At 39.3% G+C, this 27,314-nt stretch overlaps 1 protein-coding gene across 4 annotated transcripts in view; it reads right to left on the reverse strand.

Moving 5' to 3' along the window:
• CDH7 (cadherin 7) overlaps positions 1–27,314 on the reverse strand; it is a 124,129-nt gene that overhangs the window by 90,403 nt on the left and 6,412 nt on the right. For all 4 annotated transcript variants that reach the window (XM_037508428.2, XM_037508425.2, XM_037508427.2 and 1 more), the window contains exon 2: positions 19,198–19,596. In XM_037508428.2, the coding sequence (XP_037364325.1) occupies positions 19,198–19,407 (210 nt within the window). In that variant the 5' untranslated portion in view covers positions 19,408–19,596. The remainder of the gene's footprint in view (positions 1–19,197; positions 19,597–27,314) is intronic.

The following is a 27,314-nucleotide window of genomic DNA, read 5'->3' on the forward strand; positions in this document are numbered from 1 at the left end:
AATGACACAAATTTTTAAAATGGGAAAAATATAGAAATTATGACCTAATGACACCCTGTATTTTCACCTCATTGTGTATTTTTCTCTATGATTTATCAGCATCTGTTACTATTTTTATCTGTCTCATTTGGCCTGTGTTCCCGGCCAAGATAGAACCTCCATTTGCTGCCTTTCTCGATGTCAGTTCCAGCCCTTATCACCACACCGAAACTGTGAATGCGCAAGGCTTCATGAAAAACACAAGCCTGATAAAATATGGCATCAGACGCTTCTGAATACACTTTGCAAGGTTGCTACAGGACAGGCTCTGGGGGTGTTCTTCAACCCAACAAGACCGGTCTTGAGAGACCATGCCAAGATGGGTTACCACTTCCAGATAAATTCAATACCACCAAATTCTACATAGAAATCCTTTGCACCACTGAGGGTTAGCACTGGTGGACCTGCCTACATTCGGGATTCATAAACTAAAGTTAGGAGGCAATTATCATTTACGGACTCTAACTCAACATTCTATGAGCAACACGGTTGCCAAGAAACATGGTTGCTGTGAAACAGTGCAGTCTTCTGCCAAGCTCCTGTATCATATATGCACGCGTGGCGAATGAAAATCCTGCTGTTTTCAGAAAGGATGTCATCTTCACTGTGAAGTCCTGAGATTTTCAGAGTTCTCAGTGATTGTTTTTCTTGCTGTGTAATGACCTTGCTGTTATCTTCATCATTATCAACTTTTCCTCTGGTTTACTAATTTGGAGAGATTAGTTGCTGGACGTTATTCATGTACTGGGCTCCAAAAAGGACCCATGCCTATCCTCTTTGCTAAATTAGATACAGATGATTTTCATTATTCCCAGATTCTGTATTTTTTGTATTCAAGGGCCAGCTGAAATTTGGTCATGGTATTTGTGGACTTGAGCAGGGCAGGGAAAAATCTGAGTCTCCCAGTTCACATGTTCCCACCTTACACTAAACTAAGACTCACTAACCCATCCTGTTTCAGCTGTCACCATGTAAATAAGGGCTGTAATTGCAATTTATGCAGTGCCACATTTTTTTGTGTTTTATGCTTTCCGTGGGTGATTTTGCTGAATAAAATGGCCCACGAGCATAGTGTTCAATGCTATCTGTGTTCAGAGGCTTAAGAAGGCTGTGATGTGCCTTACGGGAAAAATATATCTGCTAATTAAGCTTTGTTAAGCCATTAGTTATGGTGCTGTTGGCTGTGACTTCAATGTTAATGATCAACAATATATTTTAAATAAGTTGTCTTTAAAGAGAAGCACACAGAGAACAAGGTCAGGCTTCCATCAGTGGGTGGAAATGTTAGGACCAGAGAACTCACAAGAGTTGAGCTCTGGAGCCTCCCTGGTGGCACAGCAGTTGCGCGCTGGGTTGCGAAGCTGCTCACAGCCTCTGCAGCTCCAGCTCGATCCCCACTGCCAGGCGAGGGTCCCACATGGCGCGCAGACCTCCCCTGCCGCCCGCTGCTCCCCTCAGCAGTGTACTTTGTCAGTCTGTCTGTTCTGCTCTCCGCTCTGGCTGTGGTGAGTTCTCTCACCCTCCCGCGGTTATACTGCTTGTATAAATAAATAAATCTTAAAAAAAAAAAAAAAAAAAGAGCTGAGCTCTGTATTTGCTCCAGGAGCAATGGCTCAGAATTTGCCTATTCAGATGTCAAAGCAACTTTACACAACGTAATAATCATAAACAACGGATTCAGCCATATATGCATAAACACCCATCTAACAGAGAATTTTGGCCTCCTCCATTACTCCTCAATGCCTTTGTTATTCACAAGCAGACATCAACCAGTAGTTACAGACAATACATTGTAACCAAAAATACAAGCAAAATGCTAGTCTTCCCACAGGGATCATACAACAATCCTCCTATGAGCCTTTGGTTGGCTTCGCATTTACTTTATCCAGAAACCTTGAGGACTGTCATGCTTAAATGTGTTTGCCCTATGGAAGAGGAGAGCCCTAACTCTTCAGTGTCAGGTACTAAAATGTGACAGGAATTGTGAGGGAAAGTGGGAAAGAAAGGAAGTAGAAAGGGTGAAAGTAAAAGGAGCTGGAATTGAATATAATCTGTTTTGTATTCTCTTCCTTCTGATATCATCTTCTAAAATGTCTAAAAGGTTGACTTGTAAACACAAAATTATGCTTTTTTTTCCAAGTGAAAGAGCTCTAAATTTGTACCAAGCAACCAAACTTCAAGTATATAAAATGCTTAGGGTAAAAATAGTTATGGTAGGTGCATTTGCATATATTTGCATGCCATTTATATGTATGGTCAGATTCTATTCATGCTATTTTAGAGAAAATCTGAAATGCTGTTAACCTGATTTCTTGTTTAAATCCATGTTTCTCTTCTCAATCATGTTTTATCATCTTGTAAGTATGGCTGACATCAAGTTCAATAATTTGGAAATAGACAACAAGATGAAAGGTTGACCAGGGTCAATTTATTTTTTTTATTTTTATTTTTTGACCAGGGTCAATTTAAAGGGCACTACCACCATCAGATATTTCTGAAGATTTAGTGTCAATTCTTGACAAAATGGTAAAGGTGTAATGAGGAGACAGAATTAAATGTGGTGGATGTTCCTGCTAGAATTGTGAGGCTATCATTTTCCACCATCCTCTCAACATCTTGGGGAGTCACTGAATGGTAGGCATTAGCGCCACCTATTTCCAGAAAGGACTGGTAAGGACAATATGAGCGCCAAGTGGAGACCATAACTAGTATGGGTAAATCAGTGTTAAGGGTTTGAGGAGAAAAATCTCTGTTTCTCTGCCAAAAGGCCAGACTAGTGCAGCAAGGTAATTGAAGATGCAAACTTTTCAGGACAAATTCACTCTTGGTTTGGGTCAAGTGCTAAGCTGTTCTGTTTCCCTAAGAATAAGAACCTCCTAAAGGCAAGATTCCTGGGACACACAATTCACAGAGGTGCTCACTTTCATCTGCGAAGTTCTAATGGTACAAGAAAAATGAAGGATGGCATGTGTCCCAGGGAATAAAAATAAATCGTTTCCTCTGTAGTTTTCCCTGTTTTTGGTCTTGTAACTTAGTCCACCAGGTTCTTATAATTCTGTGTGAGTTCAGGGTAATGCATTGTAGAATCAACACAGTACCAGTTCTTGACAAATATAATGATGATAGATACTTAGGTATATTTAGCATTTTTTTTGTACATTAGCATAAAGTATAAAGAAGAAATCAGAGTCCCTGAAAAAATACAGATTCAAGTCACTAAGTGGCTCCTGGCATTTTTCAGTGAGCTAGGACCAAAGCTGAAGCTAATATGAGTCAAGAATTTAGTTTCTTTAAGCAGACACTGCTACAAAACCAACAAAAGGGACATTTGTAACATTCCTGTGGATTTAATGTAATACAAGAATATAGCATATTTATGCACCATATTGTAAGTCCACTTTCCAGAAGATGAACGATGGTGATACTTCAGAGGTGCATGGGGCAGGATATGAATTCTTACTTAATACAGGCTAGTGCTTAACGGAGAAGGACTATTACCCCAAATGATTAATCTCTCCATTCAACAAGGTGCTTCTACTTACATGGATTAAACATAAATGTATCTATTTGCATGAACATTTTTGCTCCAGGATGAAGTTTTATTTTCACCTGTGGACTAGCTTCATTGCAACGATCATGCATTGACCTCCTGTGAGCTCTTGGTGGGTTTAAACATTCATTTTCTCTAGAAACCTTGAGGATTTTCATATGCAAATAGCAGAATCTCCTCAAGAACACACGCAGCTTTTATTTGGGTATTGTCGACTGATATGACTACTTCTGTACATGAAAAAAGCATTTCAGGAATCTCTCACTTTGTATCACGTATCCTTTGGCTGATTTATTTCACCATCCTGTCTTTCATTTCTTTTAATATATTTAAAAGAGTGGATAACATCTGGCTTCTCATTTCTTCTGGTTTTCTTTAATTATTCTCCAGAACACCTGCCTGCCTGAACTGATTTCTTTGCAAAGGCAAGTGCTGAAAACCAGCAATATTTCCCAGTATGAAGTCTCTCTGCCCCTCTTCCTATAGAGCAACAAAGTATTTGTCTTTTCCCTTATTCATCTTCCCAATGACATGAAGACAAAAATACTAACATTCAAACTATATCAAGATGTTCCATGCATTTTTCCCCTCAAAATGTCAGTTTTACTACTCTAAAAAAGGTTATGCAAGCTGTGTTAATTTTCAGCACTAGAACTGGAGATTCTTAAATGCTCTCATTTTGGGAATTTAAATGAACTAGTCAAACTCAGTTTCTGATCCTGAAGTTTAGGAAGGAGGAAAGCCTAGCAACAGGTTTGAGCCAAACTCCAGACTAAAGGAAGTTCTGAATTAAGGCATGGTACTTAAAAAATAAGGAAGAAAGTTACTGAGAGATTAAAAGCAATCCCATTTATACAGTTCCATTACACAACGCTTCTTTTCAGTAGACTACTAATGGCACTGGAATTCGCACCTCCTGGGGAAACTCTCAAAGATGTCAAAAGCTTTCTAGAATTGAAACGTACTGGAGAATCAATTGTGTGTGTGTGTGTGCATGCACTCTGCTCATTCTTCAAATGTGTGGTTTGAAAAGCTATCCTGTGTGATTTCAAATCTGATTTGATTCTGAATCTATAAAATTTAAAACAGCAACCAAATCCAAGAAGCATTTTACAGAATATTTCAAAGTATTACTCATCCATAATTACCAAGAGACTGTCAAGTATTGCTCATCAATAATGACCCCCAAAACATTTGTGCTGTAAACTCTGTTCCTACCCTGATATTTTGTAAATATAACTAGCAAGTGGTCCTCCCATCCAAAATTACTTTGATTTAAGGCTTAACACTTTATATGTTTCAAAGCACTTTGGCAGATGTTATCAGTTGGAGGTTCTGACTCCAACTTTGTGGTATAAAGATCAGGCATTATTGTCCCTTTGTGATAGATGAGACATTCAGGAAAGATAAGTTAAAGGACTTATCTGTGGTCATGAAGTGCCAATGTGATAAATCTTACTTGGGTTTATCCTTGTTTTCTTGTGCGACCTTAAGTTGTTTTAAAAGCATGCTTTGAAAGCAAACATCTGACTTGGGTCATTGTCAACATGAGTAGCTTAATGTATTGAAATATGTATCATCATTATTAATAACAGCTAATCTTTTAAAGATGATTTCTATATCTCCAACATGAAGGACTTTACATACATAAATTTACTGAGTCCTACCATTGTATTACATAAGACCAATTATTAAACCCATTTTAAAGATACTAAGCTGACAGTTGAGTCATATATCAAAGCAGCAAATCTGATATTCATACTTGGATCTTGCAGATTTATGAATCTGAGTCAGGATTTTCAGAGGCTACACTCCCTTTCGATGCACAGGCCTCATCTACCAATCTAGTACTTTTTGTATTGGGTGGTAAATCTAAAGACAGTCATGTAACAAGCAAATTATCATGTAATTTCTAATTCTCCAATGAGAAAACCAATCACACAAAAAGCTTCCATCTTTCCTAAGCCCTTCCTTGCAGGATCTAATCCCAAATCCCTTTCATGCTCTGCTATCTTTCACAAGGAATATTCTGCAGATCCCCAAAACAGCCTATCCCTTCACCCCATATTCCCCTTTACATATTCCTTCTGCCTGGTTTATGACAAATCTTCAAACAAAGCCAGAGCCAGGGAGGAATTACAGGGATGGTAAGGTCCGTGATCCCAGGTTATCATGAGGGTGGGATCAAGATCATTCTAATCCGGGCATCTCTATCTCCAGGGCCCCACAGCCCCCTAGTAGACTGGACCATGTTCTAGAAGGGAGTCAGAAAGGGCAGTAGTAGGTGCAACACTCCCAGCAACATCCCTGAAGAAGTCACTCCCTTGGATGCATCAGACCCAGTAACACCCAATTGCGTGTCCTGGCCCCACAGTGAGTGAAGTTTTACTGATGCAACGGAGAGGCTGTTCTCTCTGCCTGGAGGACCCTGCAATAAATTCATAAAAACAAGGCTGATTTAACTTGTAAGGCCAAAGGACACACTGACCTGAAGGGCACAGTAAGAGAAAGTAAGTATAAGCAGCCGCTACAGAAAGCTTTTAGTTTATGATGAAGAAGTGACAGTAGACAAACTGACAGAAACTGATGTTGGCTTTCCCAGTTAATATTTATCATAGCTTTCTTGCTACATATTCACTAGCTGTTTTATGATCACATATAGACTCAAACTATTTTTTCTTATGTTGTTTTCCTCAAGATGATAATCACACCAATAACAACAGCAAATGCAATCAGGCTTGTGTTGGTGACAGAATTCAGATCAAAAGAAATAGAAATCTTGACTCTCTTCTTTGAACTGATCCATTGACTTATAAGTAGTCAGTGATACATTATGTATACCCAATCCTGACTACTGTATTTTGGGACATAGAGAAAGAAAGAAGCATGGTCAACTATGAGGAGGGTTCTAGAAATCATATCGTCAACAAAATGCTTGGCATTTAATCTTTCTAAGTATTCGCTTTAAGTGGGGAAGGAGCACCAAATCATTGACTTCAAACATTTCAAGAGCTAAATGAGATTTAAATTCCAAAACCTCAGAGTTATGGGCCTCCCTGGTGGTGCAAGGGGAGTTAAGTCAGCACTATGAAGCTATCCACAGCCTCTGCAGCACGAGTTCAATACCTGGCTAGGGAGGTGACCCACATGGCAGAGTGGACCTCTCCTGTCTCCCCGCTGCTCCCCTCAGCAGTGTATTTCAGTGGATCTGCCTGTTTTGCTGCCCACTCTGTCTCTGGTGAATCCTCTCACACCCCCCCACCACCTCTGACCTACATCCCAGCTCTTGTATGCGTAAATAAATTAAAAAAAAAAAAAAAAACCTCAGTTGTCCTAGTACTCAATGTCCTCTCACAACATCACATAGTGGCTCACAACTGTGTGAGCGCCCCATCCATTGAGCTCTGTCTACGCAGGTACCGGGCCCGGGGTTGGACATGCTCCCTCTCCTAGGGAGAGGCTTTGGAGATGCAGCCTTCTCCTTTACACTTTATCATATGTTTCGATATTAACTCTTTTTATGCTACAACAGCCTTGTGAAGTTAGTTCCATTGTTCCTGTGCTGTAAGTGGAAAAAATAAGAAAATAAGTTTCTTGCCCTATGTCACACCCAGGTGCGTGTTGGTTCAAGTACTCCATCTAGCTAGGGAGAGTGCGGGTCTCTGCCAGAACTGCTGCCACAGCTAAGAAATAGACCAGAGGCTGCCTGATCACCCAAAAGAGATACTGTATAAAGAATGGCCGAATTCAACAACAGAGTGAAGTAAATGAATCTTAAAGTCCCAAGCAGCTCTTGTATGTTTCTAAAAATGAAATACATTTTTATGAAAATATTTGGCATTACAAAATTTAAATTTACCATATAATACACACAAATACACATAGTTTATATATATTTGCTAAAAGGCAAAAGAGGTCTTTGCTTGGAAAGATAATAAATGAGCTACTTGCATGATGGTTGAAACCACTGAAGTAGCTTAAATTCCTTCCTCCTTAAAGCTTTCATTTTTCCCATACATCCCTTAGCTGGGCAGGAAGCTGAAACTGAAGTGTTATGAAAAACTAGACTTTATCAATGTGCCATAGTTTACAGAGAAATCAAACTTAAACATAAACCAAAAGCCATAGTGAAGAGAGCAGTGCTGAGGAAAAAAAAAATACATATACAAAACAAGTTATTAATCATTTGACTATTAGTTCCCCATGTTTTCAATCATAAATTCCACTGTGTAATCTTAATTGGATCTAACAGAATGTACTTCCCTGTCTGGCCCTAACCCTGGGTCCTCATTTACGCAGATCCTTCTTCCATCATCAATTGTACTCACCTTTCCAACAAATGATCTAATCAATGGGAAAAACAGTCTTGTTTCAGGTCATTACACTGCACAACTGCTCTCCCAGACTCAACGAACACAGCTGTTCCGTGCTAGGTAAATGTCTTTTTGCAGGTGTTGTAGTGATCAACCCAACAGGTAATTTATCCTTTGTAATAAAATGTGTAATTTCAATGTCCAGTTTTACATCATTCAATACTAATGGCAACAGCACTTTTCTCCAAGGTGGTGTATCAGCTGGACAAGGTAAGCTACTTCTACCTTAGACCTGGCCCTGTATTTCTCTTGTGTGTGACCTGGGCATTAGAAATAAGCTCTCATAGTGTTCCAAGGCACATGACCCTTCTGGCTACTTTATTCGTAGTCCTTTCTAACTCTGGATGACTCCACTTTTCTGAGATATAGTTAAATTGAATTCCGATAGCTAGGATTCATCAGTCTCTGCTTCTCCTGAATAAGCAAAATTCACCTAAACACAGCTTTATTCTGACTCAGTTGTGAGAAATCACATAAACCGTGGCAGGGATGGGTATGCGATCCGGAACTGATTCTCAGCTATGCTATGGAAAAGAAAATGAAGACTTTCATTTCTTTTTCATTTCAAAGACTCAAGTGCAGAATGCGTAATCTTACTCTCCACACATATTCTGTTCCAATGAGGACCCTTAAGTGACTCACAAATTAGAAAAATCTAATTTAAGCATGGTTTGACTAATTTCACTAGTGATCATCACACATCTTTCAAACTCACATCTGTTGAGTATTATGTATGTGTTGTCCAAATCTTGATTGTGTGTTTTCAGTTAAATACCTTAAAGCATGTCAGCATTTTAACTAAGGAAGATAAGTAAACATTCTAGGAAAGCATTCTTATCAGATAATTGTGCACTGTTTACACACAAAACTTGCTGGAATGATGCTGATCATTTTAGTTCTTGTAATTACCATTCCTGTAACACAGCCCCATCTTGAGAAATTATTCTTCTGCATTTATCCTACAGAAGACAAGGATTCTAGCCAAACTAGAAATGCGGATGGCCTCACCATGGCCCTGGATTATTCCTTTTGAGCATTTTCCTGTGTGTAGGGACAGAAGAGAATTCCAAAATGCTTGGCTTAAAAAAAAAAAAAAAAAAAAAAAAAAAAAAAAAACTAAGGCCAGTTGAGTCAAACATGAGTATGCCCCTGGCCAGTTCCCTATCTCTAGCTGATTTGTACTGGACTGACTCTCCACTCCAGTGAAATAGAAGCCATAAGGTGCAAAAATCAGTTGACTCTGAGCCTGGCAACCTTAAGTGGGTCACTAGGTCCAGACCAGCCAACTGGAATACTGCTCAGCAGGTAGGACCAGCTAGTTACAAATATGCCTTTATCTGCTGCCCAGCCTCCTGGGGGGTAGGCCTGCGGTCTTCTCACTTGCTTTAACACGTACTCTTATCGTTAAAGCTCCTTCAAGTGAACCGCACGTGTCATACACCAAAAACTGGAATTCTTAAGAGGATGATTTTTTTTATTTAATGTCCAAAAATTTCCTTTCCCGATTTACAATGATTCATTTCTTTTTGCAAATGCTATTCTGAATATTTGTGTTCTAGGGTTCATTCTTAATATTTCTGTGTCTTGGGCCTCCCCGGTGGCGCAGCGGTTGAGCGCTGGGTTGCGAAGCTGCCCGCAGCCTCTGCGGCGCCGGTTCGATCCCCGGCTGCTCCCCGGCCACCGGAGGAGGGTCCCACATGGTGCGCAGACCTCTCCTGCCGCCCGCTGCTCCCCTCAGCAGTGTACTTCGGTCCTTCTGCCTGCTCTGCTCCCCGCTCTGGCTCTGGTGAATTCTCTCACCCTCCCGCGCTTCTGACTGTACCCAGTGCATGTATAAACAAAAACAAACAAACAAACAAATAAATAAACAAACAAACATGCCTCTATTAAAAAAAAAAAAAATTTAGCAAGAAAAAAAAAAAAAAAAAATATTTCTGTGTCCTATCATTTTAATTTCTCAACTATTACCACCGCTTATTATTCTATCTATAGTCAGTTTTAAGATGTGTTAAATTTAGCAAGTATCATGTAATTATTTGAAAGTCCTGTCGCTACTCTTTCCTGAATACATGCCCTTGCAAAGTTAAACATTCCAAAAGCATATTAGAAGAGGTTCATAATAGCCCAGCTAAAGCTGATACTTTGCAAGAAAACAATATTATTTTCAGATGTTAAATTTATTATCTTTTCCCCAGAATTTCATTTTCCATTTTAGTTCAAGTTGTCAGAAAACTGATATTCAATCTATTTAGTATAAGTAATTCTCATCTGTGTATTAGGATTATAAAAACATACTACATATTTTCAATTTTTACTACCCCTAATAGCGACAATGGCAATACTGTCCCTCATGACAGCATTACCTGCTGTTGTAACAAATACCCACAAACTTAGTGGCTTAAAACAATACAAAGTTATTATCTCAGAGTTTTGGAGATATAAATCCTGCACAGGACTCCCTGGGGTAAAGCCAAGGTGCCTGGCCAGCTGTGTTCCTTCTGGAACTTCCAGGGAGGAACCCCTTCCCTTGCTGTTTTCATTTTCCCAATGGAAACTCCCTCACTTTCTGGTTCCTTCATCATCAGTGTAGGAACACCACCTCTCTCTGACTATTGTACTGTCCTGGCTTCTCCGGTTTGCAAGAACTCCTGTCACCAGCTGGGCCAACCTGGTTAATTCAAGGGGTTCAAGAACCTCATCGTCCTTCACTGCAATCACATCTGCAAAGCCCAATTTGCTCCTCAGGGCAACATAATCACAGGTCCTAATTCCTTAGGTGTGGGCATCTTGGGGGCCGCTCTTCTGCCCCCGTCAATGACCACCACGAGAGCTAGCACAAATTGAATGTCAGCCAGCACTGAGAATTCTGTCTTATTTCATTTACTCCTCTCAACACCTCAGTGAGGGAGTTCTCACCATCTCTGATTTATACATCAGGAAGCAAAGGCTCAACAAGGTTAAAGAATGTTCCTGAAATGACAAAGCTAACAGGCAGATTATTATCTTAACAAATCTTTCTACGTGATCATTTAGTACAAGTTTTCACTCCGTGAAACTTTTTGTGCATACATTTTTGAAACCGCTTTGTGTACCTATACTTACTACAAACAAGCTATAGAATATATTGACTATTATCAAAAATCACTAGCTATTCATTCATCTATTTCATATGAACTCAAATGAATTTACATACTGGCTATGAGCTGAATTAAATCTATGTTTAACTTCCAACACCCAAGGTGAGTTAGAAATAAAGTTTAGGGGTGGGCCTCCCCAGTGGCACAGTGGGTTGAGTGCAGTGCTGTGATGCTCTCCACAGTCTCTGTAGTGCGGGTTCAATTCCTGGCCAGCCAGGGAGATACCCACATGGTGTGGCAGACCTCTCCTGTCTCATCCGCTGCTCCCCTCAGCAGTGTCCTCAGTCCATCTGCCTGTTCTGCTGCCTGCTCTGACTCTGGTGAATCCTCTCAACCTCCTGCACCTCTGGCCTGTACCCCAGTTCTTGTATAAATAAATCCTTAAAAAAAGAGATAAAGTTTAGGGGTAATTAAGGTTAAATGCAGGGGGAGGGACCTCATCTAACATGACTAGGGACTCATAAGATGGAGATTTCCTCTTCCTCCTATGTAAGGGCACGGCCAGAAGGCACCTGTCTAAGCCAGTGAAAAAGCCCTTATTAGAAACCAACTAGATTGTTACCTTGACCTTGGATTTTCCATCCTCCAGATTTATAGGCAATACATTTCTGTTGTTTAAGCACCAACTGTATGCTATTTTGTATGGCAATCCATGTAGACAAACATTACACTGAAATTTTGTATTTCTTCAAAAGATGACTGGTTGGTTTTATGACAAATTACTGCTGATTGATTTCAGATTGTTCTAAAATTTTAGGCTTTTAAAAAAGATAATTGATACAATCATCCAGATTTGCTTTCTAACTCTAGTAAATTATAGCTCTACTGCTTGTTCCCTTATCCTAGTTCTTTCACTGCCTAAACTATCTATTACTTCATCTCTAATATAAAAAAAAAAAAACTTCTTTCTAACTCAAAGCTTTTCTGAAGATTTAATCAGTATTCACTGTGAAACAGAAGTGCGATAGACTCTTCAAATGAATTATTAGGAAGAACTGTTATTAGGAAATCTTTTCAATCATTAACTATAATTCTAGTCAATGTTTAGATTTCAACTGAATAAAATAAAATGTAAGGATGTAGTCTCGAGTTGCTTCATTTAGCAGACTATTTTTGCAAACAATGTTTTACTTATAAGGGTTAAATATTTGTGACACAGCTTACATATAAAATGGTTTTATATACTTTGTGAGCAGTGTAGGAGAAAGCTCTTATTTTTGACTCTAAAAGAGAAGACAACTTTCTGGACTAAAGAGAATTATTAGTGCATGGTTTAGGGGAAAAAACCCAGAATCAATTTCCCTGAGACATCCTACACTGCTGTGCTTCTGAGAAACAAGATCAATGCCTACACAGAATTATGCACGTTACCTGACAGTATTCTACATTTAAATCTGACCCATGTTTCAGATGAAACCACTGCTCATTCTAATAAATGGACAATGGACCTTAATGGAGCATCCAACACATCCACCACAAGCCAGTGATAGCATTCATTACAATCTATAAGGCAGGCTTAAATTTATCCCTCCTTCAAGATTTAGAAACTTTCAGGTTATGTCTTTCCTGATCCCTTATTTGGTTCCTCTGCATTCCTCCTATAAGAGAATATAATAAAGTAAAAATCAAAATTAACAGGCAACCATAGACCAGAGACATTCTGTAGGGGAAGAGGAGGGAGAAAGATCAGGACAGGGGAGGGAAGAGCACAAGGGACTATGGTGATGGTGCACGGGTGAACTGGTGGTGGAAATTTCATGGGGAAATCATATATTGCACAAAAATGAAGGATGATATGATAAATATATAGAAACTTTCAGGTATGTTTTTTCAGCAACAGAACCCAAGAAGCACCACCACAACCAAATGATCCAAGTCACCCATGAATGGTTGGTCACATCTCTGTCCTCTGCCTCATCACAAGATGTGATGAGCAGGGCACTCATGTCTTCTGTGCTATTCTTGCCCAAAGGACATTGCCTGAAATGCAGGCATTAGGAAGAAACACAAGGCTAATCCAGACAGTGAGACACACTACTGATCAAGAATGACAATGGAAGACAGAGGAACTATCTCAGGTTTGAAAAGACTAAGACTTGATAGATTTTATACTAGGCTAGTGTCTACTAAAAAAATACTTTAACAGCTGGAAAAATGTGAATACCATCTGTAGATGGGCAACAATATTATATAGATGTCAAATAATAGGTGGAATCATTCAAGACATGAACAGTTGAAGGTGGGTTTGGAAATAGGGCTTTGGGACTTAATTTGTAAGCCTAAAATTATTTCTAAATAAGTTAAAGTTTTGTCTATTTGATCTCCACCTTACCAATAAGAAAACAGAAATATTTTAGAGCATTGCTTAAAATAATGAAAATATTGCAAGTATAACCTGCTTACTGATCCTTCTACTATATAAAGCTTCACCCAATACTATTTTAGAAGACTCTGTCCTACTTTCTAAGAAAATAGTTCTCTTTTTTGCTCTGAAGATTATATAAAAGGATTATGAAATCACAGGTTTCGCAATAACAGAGCTAAGTATCCTTACACAGGAATTTTTCACAGATCTATGAATTAGTTGCTGTCTTACCCACCTCCACAGCTGTAGACTAGCTATAAATGTGATGTTTTCCATTGTCATCTGGTTACCTGCTTGATTTATCACCCAGATTACAAATCCTATGAAGGAGTAAAGTTTATTTTTTTTAACACTGTTACCTAATACACAACCTATCATCTGTAGAACAAAGATGGGTAGAGGAACAAATGAGAACCCAGGAAGGCTTAACAGCATGCCAAAGAGAATTTTAGGGATCTACTGTTAAGCATATTTCTACAAACTACTATTTCACCCCCCACAGTGATCATAATTGCTATGACAATCAATATAAATCATGCAAAATTATTAGAATGAAATTTCTCCCAATATCATACATAATCTACATATGTTTAAGCCAGCAAAGCCTTGGTGACTAATATTTATCAAATTCTGTCATTTGTTGGAGATTAATGCCAGTTGGAGATTAATGCCAATTCTGTGACTGTATATGCATGAGCACCATATAGAAAGTGAGTCTAGTAATTACAGCATACTGTACACTGTAATTTGTACCTTTGCACTTAAAAAGTCTCAACATAAATACAATGTGAAAACACAACTGCTATACCAGTTGTGTTTAGTCTATAGCCTGAATTTTATTTTTTGCCTCTCCCATCACCAAATGGGTGACAATTGTGTATAAACACAAACACACACACACAGCTGGCATTTTCACATGATCTTGACCAATGTGAACAATCAGAAAATCTGGAGTCAATCTAGACCATGTAGTTTGACTATAAGTATGTTTATAACTATACTCATCCCTCCTCCAGTTTTTGCTGGAGTCTCACCTGATAAAGCCTTTGGTAATTATAACCTTCATTTCTAACCTATGATAACTTTGAAGAGAAAATGAGCAATATTAAACTGAATTAATAGCAGGTTTCTGTATTTTAGTGGCAAAATCTGACATTTTATTGTCATTGTGATTTAAAGGAAACAAAACAAAAGCTCTGAATTGTTGATCCTATGTGCAAAAAAGTGTATAATACTTCCATGCTAGTGGAGTATTGAAGAGGCATAAATAACTGCCCAAAAGGACAGCTAAAAATCTGAACTTATTTGCAGCCCACAGAGTTGAGTCAAGTCGAAAATCCCTTTGAAGTCACCAGGAGCCCACATTTCCACGCAAAAAGTATTAAGAAGATAAGAAAGGGTCTTCCCAATTCACTTTGGGAAGATATCATGAAATGGACTTCCTATACTCACTGAGAAACACAACCACATTTGTTTTCTCCCAAGACAGGCGCGGAATTAGGCAATCTGCATACTTTTGCTGCTTTTTCCCTCCAAAAACTAGAAAATGTAAATGCTACTATGATGAATATGTTTTTCTTTAAGTAATTAATATTTGGGAGTCATTAAGTTCTTTCACTGCATCTAATATAAATATGCTCAGTCAAGGAATCACATTCAAAACTGATTTTTTTAAACACAACCTATTTTCAAAATGACAATTTCTTTTCTGGGACACTGAGTGTAGCTTTAGCTATCAGAAGAAAGCGACTCTCTTGGGGAGATACCGTTGAGGTGCCATTAACTGCATCCAACATGCCACCAACTCTTCCAAGCGAGCTTAAATTGAAAACAGAATCCCACATTGCATTTCTAAGCATTCACTACTGACTGGGTAATAGGTATAAATTCTCCTTGAACGAGTAGGAAGAAGGGGGGGGCAGCAGAAAAAGCAAGAATGATATTAACAGAGAGGGAAGCAGACTGTGGAAGGAGCAGGAAGGCACATTTCGTGCAAGTAATGGCCTGGAGCGCAGCAGTCGGCAGCCCATTACAGCTGGGAGATGGAAACACTTAATACCTGGAACAGAGTCTGGGAGGTTTTCTAGACAAATTTTTTTGTCAGATGGTTAGGAGACAGTAAGTGAGGAATGCCAAAGTGAGGAAAAGACTGGACTAGCAAATTGCGCTGTGATGCAATGAGCGGCCTGGAGACTGTTTCTTGCCATGCACTTAAACAGCCTGTGCAGGGTGATAGAAAGCCATGGGAAGAGAGGAAAAGGCACTCCACTTCATTCTCCTGTGAAAGGACAAGAAAACAGGCACGGTGGTAACAAAGAAATACTCTGAGGGAAATGCGCACTGCATTTTCTGAAACCAAACTCCCTCTGAGTAACACAGGGACTTTGTCCCCAAGTCTGTACACTTAAGGTCAGCAGTCAACCACCTCACAGGTGATATGCTACAGGTGCAGGTCATATCGGCAGATGCTAATAGAGGCCAGAAGTCTGTACCTTCCAGGTCTCTGGAAGTACTATTTGTCTTCCATTGACAAATGGTTTGTGGCACTTTGGTTTGTAGTTATCATATTAAAGAAACCCAGTAAACTGGCGAAAATGATAAAGTCCTAAGTTATCTTCTGAGTGTTATTACCCTCCATTTTAATGATCAAATTTTATTTACTCTACACTCATTTACTGATCTTGCTGGCTACCAGTCAGTAATGTGGTCTCCACATTTGAAGAACTAAAAAAAAATACAGAAATGATTTATCTTCCATTTGAAGTCTTTGTGTTTAAGAACTGAATCCTTTGCCCATTAACTATAATTTCACAATAATCCAATCTTATGCAAATACAAAGACATGCCATATCGCTAAGCAAACCCAAACACATCTTCCCTCCAATTTATGGAAATAAGTTTCAATACTACTTTGAACATTTTTGTACATAAAGCATGTTTTCATCTAAAGGATCTTGAATACAACATTTGACACAAAACACAATAGGTTATCCTTGAGTCAATCGTTAATCTACAATATGCAGTAGCTAAAGACAATGTCTAGATTAATGAAATGTATGTTCCAAATATTTTGATCTCATTTACACTCTGAAAAAGATTTGCATTATAGGTATCATTTTTCCATTTTGGAGATGAGGACGCTGATTAAAGCACCCTAAAGCAGCAGGACCAGCAGAAGTGAGTGGTAGAATCAGCAATAAAACTGAATTGGCCTATACTTACCCATAGGATCAAATTAAGCTACCGAGTTTATGAAGGTCATCATTTGCATTTTTGAAATTACTAAGTCATGAGATTTTGTCAGGAAGACTAAGAATGAGTAGTCAGGTCGCTGATAGAGAATAAATATACATCAGTGACAAGCAATTGAGTAAATTCGTTTTTTTCTGCCCGTGATTATTGACTTTCTCATTCTACATCACCTATAGTTTTGTTCTCCCTGTCTTGTAAAAGCTTCTGCTCTGAACCATTATCTCCCTCAATTAAAAACTGAAGATGTGTCTGTTCTACATCCTCAAGTGATGTGCTGGGGGGTCAAAATTTTTCTCATCCCTCCGCTCATTCAGACACCAACCCATCAAAGAATCCCCTGGCTGTCTCTTCCTCACAAGCCCAAGTATACTGGTTCTCAGCCCCTTCTCCCAAGCAGATACAGAAATTGCTCATCTAAGGTCTTTCATTTTGCATCTCCTTGTTTATGTATCCTCTCTCCAATTCACATTCACTACTGCCTTGCTTCTGTATTCTAGTCAATTAAGAAGTGTTGATTTTAACCCATTTCCATCCTAAACATTTCACTGTGAGTGGTTGGACTGAACTCCTGATACAGGCAAGACATAAACACAAACTTGTTTCCCGTCACAAAAAATCTGCTAAGCAATTATCTCTGATTAATTGGAAGGAAAGCGAGGATACTTCTCATCACCAAATAAAAATCTGCACAATTTCTGTCAGGAAAGATAACAATAGCATTTCCCAGTAGCTTCATATACATTTGAATAACCTCAGGGACATGCATTTTCATAAGTTTGAATTGATATAGATAGGGATTGTTTGGGTATAAGCATTCTGGATTATTATGTGAAGATTATAAAACTGAAAAGAATGGTATTTTTTTAAATATTTTCCATTCAGCACAGGCTCTTCCCTTTAAAACCTAATGGAACTATTTTAGTTGTCTCTAGAAAATTTCAGTTTTTCAGAAAAGCATGATTTTACCTCACTCCTATTTGTGAATTTGTTGAATATTATAGGCCTGTTCATTGAAAAAAGCTTGGATTTGTTAAACATTCATTAAAAATGAATGAAAGTAAGAGCTAGATTTTTAGTCAATAACACTGCCTGATGGCTACTGCTCTCACTTTGTTTATAAGAACACAAAGATGACAGATTGAAGATGAAACTATTGATGAGACATGACTATGAAAAAAATATGCAAACAAACTAAAACACTTGTGTACTTATAAATCCTTTTTGGGCAGAAAAATGCTATGACTGATTTCAAAACTCCTCATCCACATCCCTAGAAACCTTTAACTTATTCAAATCTTTTTGTTTACAATAGAGTATCAGTCAGTAGTTGTAAAATATGAAGGATGACAGCAAAATACTAACTACAATAAAGAGCACCTTGATTGATATAGATACCCATCAACAAAAAAAAATATTTTTCATCCTTCCTTAAAGTGTGTCCAAGAGAATTACCCAAAAAACAAATAGCAAAAGTTCCTCGATCATTCAAAGTAGAAAATGCATTCATGGATAAAAACTCTGCAGTTTGCTGTGCTTCATCTCCTCAGGAACAGATGCACACAAATGACAAAGTACAGAATAAAAACGCAGATATACAGGTTTCCTGCCAATCCACCCCATGTAGAAAACCCTCCCCAGTGCTCAGGCCCAGACGGAGAAAATCAGGGAATCTCCACAAATATGAACATAATCGAAACACATGGACAAGAGACTGGAAGAAGACAGGAGGAGACTGCACACTCTACAAGAGCCCTCCAGTCCTGCAGACTCCTGAATGGAAACCCCCTGCCCAATTCCAGACAGAAAAGCTGTGAAAAACATCTCAATTTCACTGACCACTTGGCCAGCAAATAAAGACCCCAAACCGCTCACCGGCCATGCACTATCTATCAGCCCTAGTTAACGTCTGTGCATGTTCATATTTAACCAAAAGGAACTTTAAAGAGTGAGTTATTAAAAAAAACAAAAAAGCATCAAAACAAGACCAGCACTGAGAAAGTAGGTTTGAACTGCTCACAATTTTTAGACAATAATCTCAATAATGCCACTTTAGAGTTTTTTAAACTGTCGCAGGAAAGGACAGATAGGCATAAAGTTAATGTCAGCCTCTTACATAGCAACCTTGCACAAAGAACCTAAAAGAACCAACAGGCTGTAAGAACTTGCTACTCTTCATTTCTTGGCAATTACTCCTGTTGCATTTCTGCAAATAAATTTCACTAGCGCGGTTCTCTCCTGTGGACCAGGCATCGGTAGGTCCATATTCATCTGTTTCTAGAGGGACGCATCCCTCCCAGAGATGACTTCACTGTCCTGGATAATCTCCAGATTAACATATCAAAATGGCCGGGGCCAGAAACTTCTCAAACTCTATCACTGGTTGATTTCCTTTCCACCCCCAGGACAGAAGGGAGCACTTCTCCATCCACCCATAGACATCAACAATAATCACCTGTGACCTTGAAATGTCAAATGTCCTACCTTGCCCACATAGAGGGGGTCAGAGCCCATGTATTCCTCCAGCACAAAGAACTGATTCCACACCCAGCTGCGCTTGGTCCGGGACCGCCCCGATTGGAAGTAGGGCTTGGATCTGGACCTGGGGAGTTCAGCCTGACTCATGCCAGAGAAACACAGGCAAAGTGCGATCAGCTGCAGAAAATGGCAGAGCTCCACTCTGCCCAACTTCATTTTTTCTTTTCTTTCCTCTGTAAGAAAAAAGCCTTGACAAGAGAAAAGGCACAGTTCCAGTTGGCTTAGTAGTTCTTGCCTCCGGCAGGGTGTCAGCTGGACGTCCAGAGATAATAATTTGTAGAGTGTCCGATCGGAAGAGGTCACCAGCGCTGAACAGCCTTCGCCAAAGAATGGTGTAATCGGTACCTACCAGAACAAAAAGAGCTAATGTCAGGAGCCAACATATAACTTTTAGCTTTCATTTGCTGACTTAATTTTGAATTTCCCAAGATATCAGTATTTGCATAATCATTAAAATATTAATTTTAAACTCAGACAGAAATTTATCATCGCTGTGGCCATATTTGTCAATTACCTAATTCCACAGATTCAGAATTATCCTCATTCCATAACATACCCTTACAATTTTCCCTTTCATCGATGGTGCTTTATTTGAACATATGGTTTATTTAACACAAATAGAGCAACAACATTGGTTTTAAAATCATTTTAATGCTAATTTTTTTTTTTTTTTAATCATACAGTCAAGAGTCCGGCTCATTCGCTGGTGTTCGAATATGAAAGCAAAGCAACTCAAAGCAGGGATTTCACCAAACGGGAAGGACATATGTTAGTTTAAATCTCTTCTGTGAAACTGTAAAGGGAAATAAAGTATAAGGTGATTGAAAACCGGCTGATTGAGTCTGAGTCACAGAACACCAGCTGTTTTGATGTGTTCTGATTTGATTGTGATCAGCTGAAAAGCTCAGTCGTTTCCATTTTGTGCCCTTCAAACATAGTGCCAGGAATGCTGTGTGGCAGGTCCAGATATGTTGGTCACCGCAGGTACAGACTGCACCTTGAGAACTTACTGCACATCTGGCAGCAAAGCTTGTGCATAGTAGGACCTTCTGTCTATACACGGACAGGCTGAATTATGTCGCTACTCAGAGCGGTGAGCTAGCGTGACTATGTCCTGCTGGCTTGCACCCAGGAGGTGCTTTAGAAACAGCCCAGAGAAAACCTTTTATTCTAATGTCTACTTATGCAGTTTACAGAATTCTGATTATGCAGGATATAAAAATCAGTCACAAAACAAACTTCCAAACACACCCCAAAACAGAGGAGTGAGAATTTATGACAAAATGCTCACTGAAATCACTATGCCACACTTTGGCTTATGAATTCTGTTTATAAATAAATCAACAATAGGATAATTAAGGCAAAGGATTAACATTTATTTTTTCTCCTTTTTGAGAGAGGAGAAACATAGTTTTAAGAACATGAAGTCAAAAGAGATACCTACCAAAGCAGAAAATGCACTCTCTTTATAAGGCTTTTCATCTTTCTACCTATCTCTCCCGTAACAGAAGTGTTTGTTACTCATTAGTCAATTGGCTTCTGATAGTCAAATTACTTAAGAAAAAGTGTTGTAATAGAAAAATGCAAAACATATGTATTTACTTGTATATGAATGGTATATATTATATATCTTTATTATTATGCATGTAATATGCATTGCATATGTCTTAACTTATGTGCAAATAGATATAATGGCTTATATATGAATTTATGAAATAAGTTAAAATAGTCCACACCTATGGGAGAGATTGCTTCAACCTTGAATTCTATTTAAATGAACAGATCTGTATTTAAAAAATAACTCTCTAAAGTTTTTTATGTTCCACAGCACATTCCACAATAATCCAATGTACAGTTACATGATGGATGCTGAGATCCACCTGAACGGGTAAACTATCACTGGATATGGAAACTGCTATGGCCACAGTGAACAGGTTCTCCCAAGACCCAGATATCTTAAGATCAAAAGTGTATTTGGTCCACTTAGGCATCATTTTAAAAGGGCTAGGTGTTCTAGACTTAGGAGGATAAACAAGGAGTTTTGGAATAATGGCTTGACATCCGTGTGGGCCCCTCATCTAGGCTGAACACTGAGTGTAGGGAGAGCAGAACTAACCCACCCGAGAGAGGTTACCTGTGGTTAAAGTAGGCAAGTAGGAGCTTAAACTAGCGGAGGGTAGAGATGCGGGATGAGTCAGGATGGCAGCCTGGCTGGCAAGAACTTGGTTGCCAGCAGGAGTGGCTGTGGGCATGGGGCAGACACTGTCACCTGACTTCCTTCAAGCCAGAGGCAGGCCAGGTTCCTGGAGATGGAGGGGTGGAGCTGTGGGAACCAGGTGATACTAGTTTCTGGAACCTGCAGCCAAAGAACCTTCAGTTTCACTAATCCCCTTCTTCAAGAGAGAATTTTCTCATTAAAAAAAAAAAAAAAAAAAGGCCCCCCTGGTGGCTCAAGGGTTATGTCTCAGCACTAGGAAGCTATCCATAGCCACTGCAGCACCAGTTCGATCCCCGGCCAGGGAGCTACCCACATGGCACAGCAAACCTCTCCTCTCTTGCCTGCTGCAGTAGGGATTCAGCAGTGTATTTCAGTATATTTGCCTGTTCTGCTCTCCACTCGGTCTCTGGTGAATCCTGTCACCCCCCTATCCTGTACCTCTGGACTGTACCCCAGTTCTTGTATGCATAAATAAAAAATAAACCTTTAAAAAAATAAAAGGCAAATGCTTTTGTCTCTAAGACAATTTTTAAAAATGTGATATAGCTAAATACTATTATTTAGGTTACTTTGTAGACTAAGTGAATTTATCTTGGAATGCTGTTAGGGTGAAAATTTATCCAATTTCTAAAATAACAGTGAACTTTTTGCAAGTCAAAATTTTGGAGGTATTATAATTCTATACTAGTGAACATCTGTATGAGATAAAGATTCAAAATCTGAGTCTGCCTGATCAGCTATGCAATCCCGGACAAGCTATTCAAATTCTAAGATGTTCCAGACATGAAGTCTCCAACTTATAAAACAAAAAGTGGTAATAATTGCATGCACTTCATTGGATTAAACAGCAAAATTGTGAAAAGCTAAGGAAAGAGCCTGGCACATCTAAAAGCACTAAAAAAAAACTAGCTACTGGAATTATTCTTACCATGATGATATTTTAAGTTTGAAACTGGTTATGCTAAAATTAAAGTTCATTTGTGACATGATGGTAGCTTTCAGCTTCATATTATCTGGAGTAAAATGTTTCAGACAAATCTTAGACTAAAGGAAACATTCTAAATAGTTCTAGTCAGTGCCAGAGAATGACAGAGATCACGAATCAAAAAAATCTAGATGGATATAAACAAAATACTTAACATATACCAAAATACTTTTTAATAAAATGCCTAAAGGCAACTCTAATTTTTGTAAGTCAATGACTGGTATCAGAATTAGAGAAATTTGAGTGGACTCAGGGTATTCATGCATGGAGAAAGGAAGAGTCTAGACTGGGAACTGGGTCACTGGGGTCTTTGCCTCAGAGCCTCCCACGCAAGCTGTATGAGCCTGGACTCCTCTGCAATTTCATTTCCCACATTTGCAAAATGAGGGAGCGGAACTAAATTATCTTTTAAAGTCTGTTTTCCCCAGTCTTACTTTTCTGCACTTGATAATTATATACAATTGATTTTTGTTGTTGCTTTAAAACTGTGAAAAAGGGTACATAGTTAATAATTAAAGATAAAGGGTAGAGAAGCTGAAGACATCATAGCAATACAATAAGCATTTGGCATATTTATGAAATGTAGTGTAGATTTTAACACGAGATCTTTAAATTGCCCTTATTGCCTCTTGAAGATTGGTTTTCTTCCATCAAGACTGGGGATTTATTGAGCTGGCTAGGACTCATAAAAGAAGTAGGTTTCAGAACATGTCATGAGCTACTGGACGGTCACTGAGATATTATTTGTGTTTCAGAACATGTCATGAGTTACTGGATGGTCACCGAGATTATTTGTGAAGGAGAAAGCTGAGGAGTCTGTTCTTTCTTAAACAAATCAAGGGCTTCAACAGCAATTGGTATTAACATAGACCTTGATAAACGGGTACATCCATCATATCTTTCTATCATAATATCTAGAACAGAAGCAGGTGCCTAAATGACATTCCAAAAACAGTTATGGAAGGTTTCTCTTACTTCTGATCAACCTCATTTATCAACATGCAAAATGAACCACTTAAGTCAATACGCAAACTTCTCAGCAACTCTACAATGATCGTGAGTCCCAGTCACTTTGAAAACAAGCCCATTGTATTTCTCTGCAATAGCTGAAATATCTGCCAGGCGCTTTAGCCAAATTTACTTTGCATAAAGGGCTACAAGAATGAACAAGGGACTCTGACTTAGGGTCCATTACTGGAGGATGATATTCTATTTTATGAGCCAGATTAAACGTTGTATAAATGCCCATTGTGAGTGGACTTGTAAAGCCAGAAAATCATGTGGACAATCATGAACTGAATATTCAGTGGGGTTTTCATCACTTCGTCAGTATCTGTGGTAGTTACTACCACCGCCGGGGATAGGGCCCTAAACAGCAGGCGGAGATGTTAGTCTCAAGTGAGTCATCCCCTTTCTTCAGCAATATTCCCTAAAGTCTTGCCCTTCCTTTTCCATCATGTCTGAGATTCAAGTGCAACAGTCCTAATCAATGCATCTGTCCTGAGTTGGGACATCACGCAAGACAGGAAGACACCTGCAGCATTACAAAAATTCTCCTCTCACCCAGCAGCAGCTGAAACTTGAACCTGTGGTGCCCCAGAACCCAACCTCTCCAACCTGGTTTTCATCTCCCCACCAGCGCCATAATATGTTTTATGTCAAAATGACCTAAGCACATGCCCGACGACTAGGGTTGACTTTTATCACAACAGGTAAAATACTACCTCACAATCTGTGCCCCACAAAAAGAATGTGCTCTCTTCCTTCCTAGCTTGCCACGTCATGGATCTTTTTCTCCTGCCTCCTCCCCAGCTGAGGTTTACAGGCAGGAGTAAGCGAGAGAGACACATCAGAGATGGAGGCCTCTGCCCCCCACTATGGTGCAGGCCACTGTGTCTTCCGTGGGGGATTGCAGGAGAGACTCTTGGGATGGACGGCCACTTTCTGTTCCGTACGATTAGTGCAGAAAAATGAACTGTTGTGTGCAGCTTAGGAAACTTCTACAAATCAGTGTCAACTTCTAGACAGTTACAAATGTGAAGCATTCTTACTCTGAAATCAACAGGAGTAGGTATAGCTGAGGTGAGATTTGACTAGGGGCCAACGACAGATGTTTGAAAGAATACTGGTGATGCCTACTGGACTAGTGATCTAAAATCAAAAACTTATCTGAGTGAGGCTTAAAATGTTATTTTGCTATTTTAAAGTGAAATTTGCATTTTTCAAAGTTGGAGAGAATTATGTATAACAAAGTCAGAATGATAAAAACAAATGCTGGCGATTTCCCTACAGACAATTTCATGACACAAAACACATTCAAAAACCAGTGGGCATCAGTGAGCATCCTGAGGGCTCTGAGGTTGGGTGGGGGTAGGTGTGTATGGGGGGCACAAGTGATGGAGATAAAGAGCCAATGTAAATAAAGACAAAAATATTACGAAAAAAAATGTTTGTTTTGTCAAAATAAATGAGTGTCACCATAAATAATACCGTGATCAGCACAACACACTTTCATGAAGAGAATTCAAGATAAACCTCCACAAAGGAAATTTTAAATGGGTTGAAGCATAAAGGGAAAATAACATGGGGGTGAGACTCAGTCAAGCAATCATTTCCTAAATCAGCATCGTTTATTAGCCCCGAAGTCACTTGATCATGCTACCATTTTGTTCCAATTATTTTTGTTCAACTAAGTGGCAAAGAATTATTTCCAAGTAGATAGCTTATTATTCATTTAACCTTAATAGCCAATATTATTTTACCCAAATGAATTCATTATTATAAAATTTTCTTGGATTTTCTGCTCCACTTAACATTTCTGTGAAACCACTTCTAAAAATCAGATCAAGTGGCTATCACCCTCTTAATCAAATGTTTTGTGGATGCTTAACAGCAATGACTAAAAGCCCCTTCCTAACAAAAATGTATTTTCTTCTGCATCAGTACACCAATTCTTAATGAGCAAAAGTGAAAATCACCCAGAGTCTGTTCTATTTACATGCAGGCAACATGCTAAAAACATGACAGGCCACATAACATACATCATATCCCGCCACTCACATTAATGCATGGCCACACAGGGGTAGTCTTAAGCACACATCCGATGGCCAATGAATATGCTAACCTGAATTTTAAAAAGGGACACAGAGCTCTATACCTTCTAGAAAAAATGTGAGCCTTAACATATGCCTATCGATTGTAGTAAAAGGAAATATATTACTATTTTAGGTTTTGTGGCACTTAAACCAGATTATGTTTTGCAGTCCAGGCTTCTCTCTGTTAAAGGCTTTATATCCTTATAATCGCTCTAAGGGCAGGAATGGCTGCCCCTGCCCTCCGTGTCTGGAAGATGCCTCCTGACACAGGAGTGACTGGGTGACTGAGGCCCGCCCCACTAACACCCTGTGCATAACCTCCTGGCAAAGCTGAGGCACAGAAGTTGTGCCTCTTTTTAAAAAACGGGTACTGTTCCCAACTGGGAACAAGTTAGTCCCAAAGTAGCTCAATAATTTGCATTTTCTGGGAAAGTTCTATGACCGACATTTGAGGACAGATAGAACATAATCCTTGAGAATCAAAATATCCACCACAGTTGACTGCCAGACACCCCCAGAACCTGCTATCCCCAGATGTTTTGCTGGCCCAGCATAATACGATATGAATCATAGTTGCCACAAGAACAAAATGAAAAAAAAAAAAAAAAACTTGCTGTGGTAAAGAAACTTATTTCCAAGACTGCTTTAAAGTGCAACTACAATCTGACACGCAACACAGTGAATGAATCCTGATGAAGGGAGAGGAGCCCACACCCTTCCAAGTGGAACTGGAACCTCTGCTCAGCAGCAGGAAGGGCGCGGGCAGACCGTTCTCGTGGCTGTAAAGACAAACTTCCACCTGCAAGTTCTTCTGTCTAGTCTGGGAAGACACGTCTGCTTGTTTTGGCTTCCCCTTGGGTATTGAATGGCATCATCTAAATTCAGCGAAGAGATTGCCATCTGATGCATCCAATATCTTCTCTAAAGACCTTCATTTGCCCTTGATTTCCCCGAGACAGCAGCCACTTGTCACCATGGAGGTCCTCACTGTGATTCTCCCTGGTCACAAAGTTACAGCACTTGGCTTTGCAAAAAGGAAAACACTGAAAACACGTATCTGTTGTTTCCTTCACTTACTTTTAAAGTAGTCCACTAAATAAATCTGGGAGAGCAAAAAGAGCAAACGATTATGTCCTAACCTCCTCCCCTTCACGAGTGAGCCCGGGGCATACGAGGTAGAGAGGAAGGGGTCGCGGATGAGGCGTCGTCTAAGAGCTGGTCACGATTCATTTCCAACCACTGCAAATAGGCTGAGATATGAAGGGCAATGCCTACCTGCAGTTAGTCAAGGCGATCACTTGGTTCCCCTGAAGTTTCATGATGGAGAAGAAACCATAAAGCACCCCCTTAACTACCTGCCCCTGACATCTAAAATTCCTTGGAGGTGGGCCCACAGGTGAATACCGCATGTGAACTGGAGCAAATAGTCAAAAGAAACCAAGATAATCTCTTCCTTGTTTATGAAAAGCAAAAATGCAATCTACAGAATCTAGTGAAATGGCCAAGGTCCCACAGCTCGTTACCTATGAGACTGGGCATGATTGGATGCAATAGACAATTTAAAGTTCAATTTATTAAATGTTTCTCATTTTGAGAATGAATCTTTTCAATGTATTATCTTTGGAATCAATCATCTTTGCTAAAGCCAAGAAAAACAGAATTGATCCTACTCAAATTTTCATATGACTGTGAGTTTCATTTTCAAAGCAGGAGTTGACTAGGTTTACCATCCAGAAGGTCAGGCTGCAGGGGAAGAGGATAAAGG

This window comes from Talpa occidentalis, unplaced genomic scaffold (assembly GCF_014898055.3).
Source record: "Talpa occidentalis isolate TD23 unplaced genomic scaffold, MPIMG_talOcc4v2.1 talOcc4.13, whole genome shotgun sequence".
NCBI lineage: Eukaryota > Metazoa > Chordata > Mammalia > Eulipotyphla > Talpidae > Talpa > Talpa occidentalis.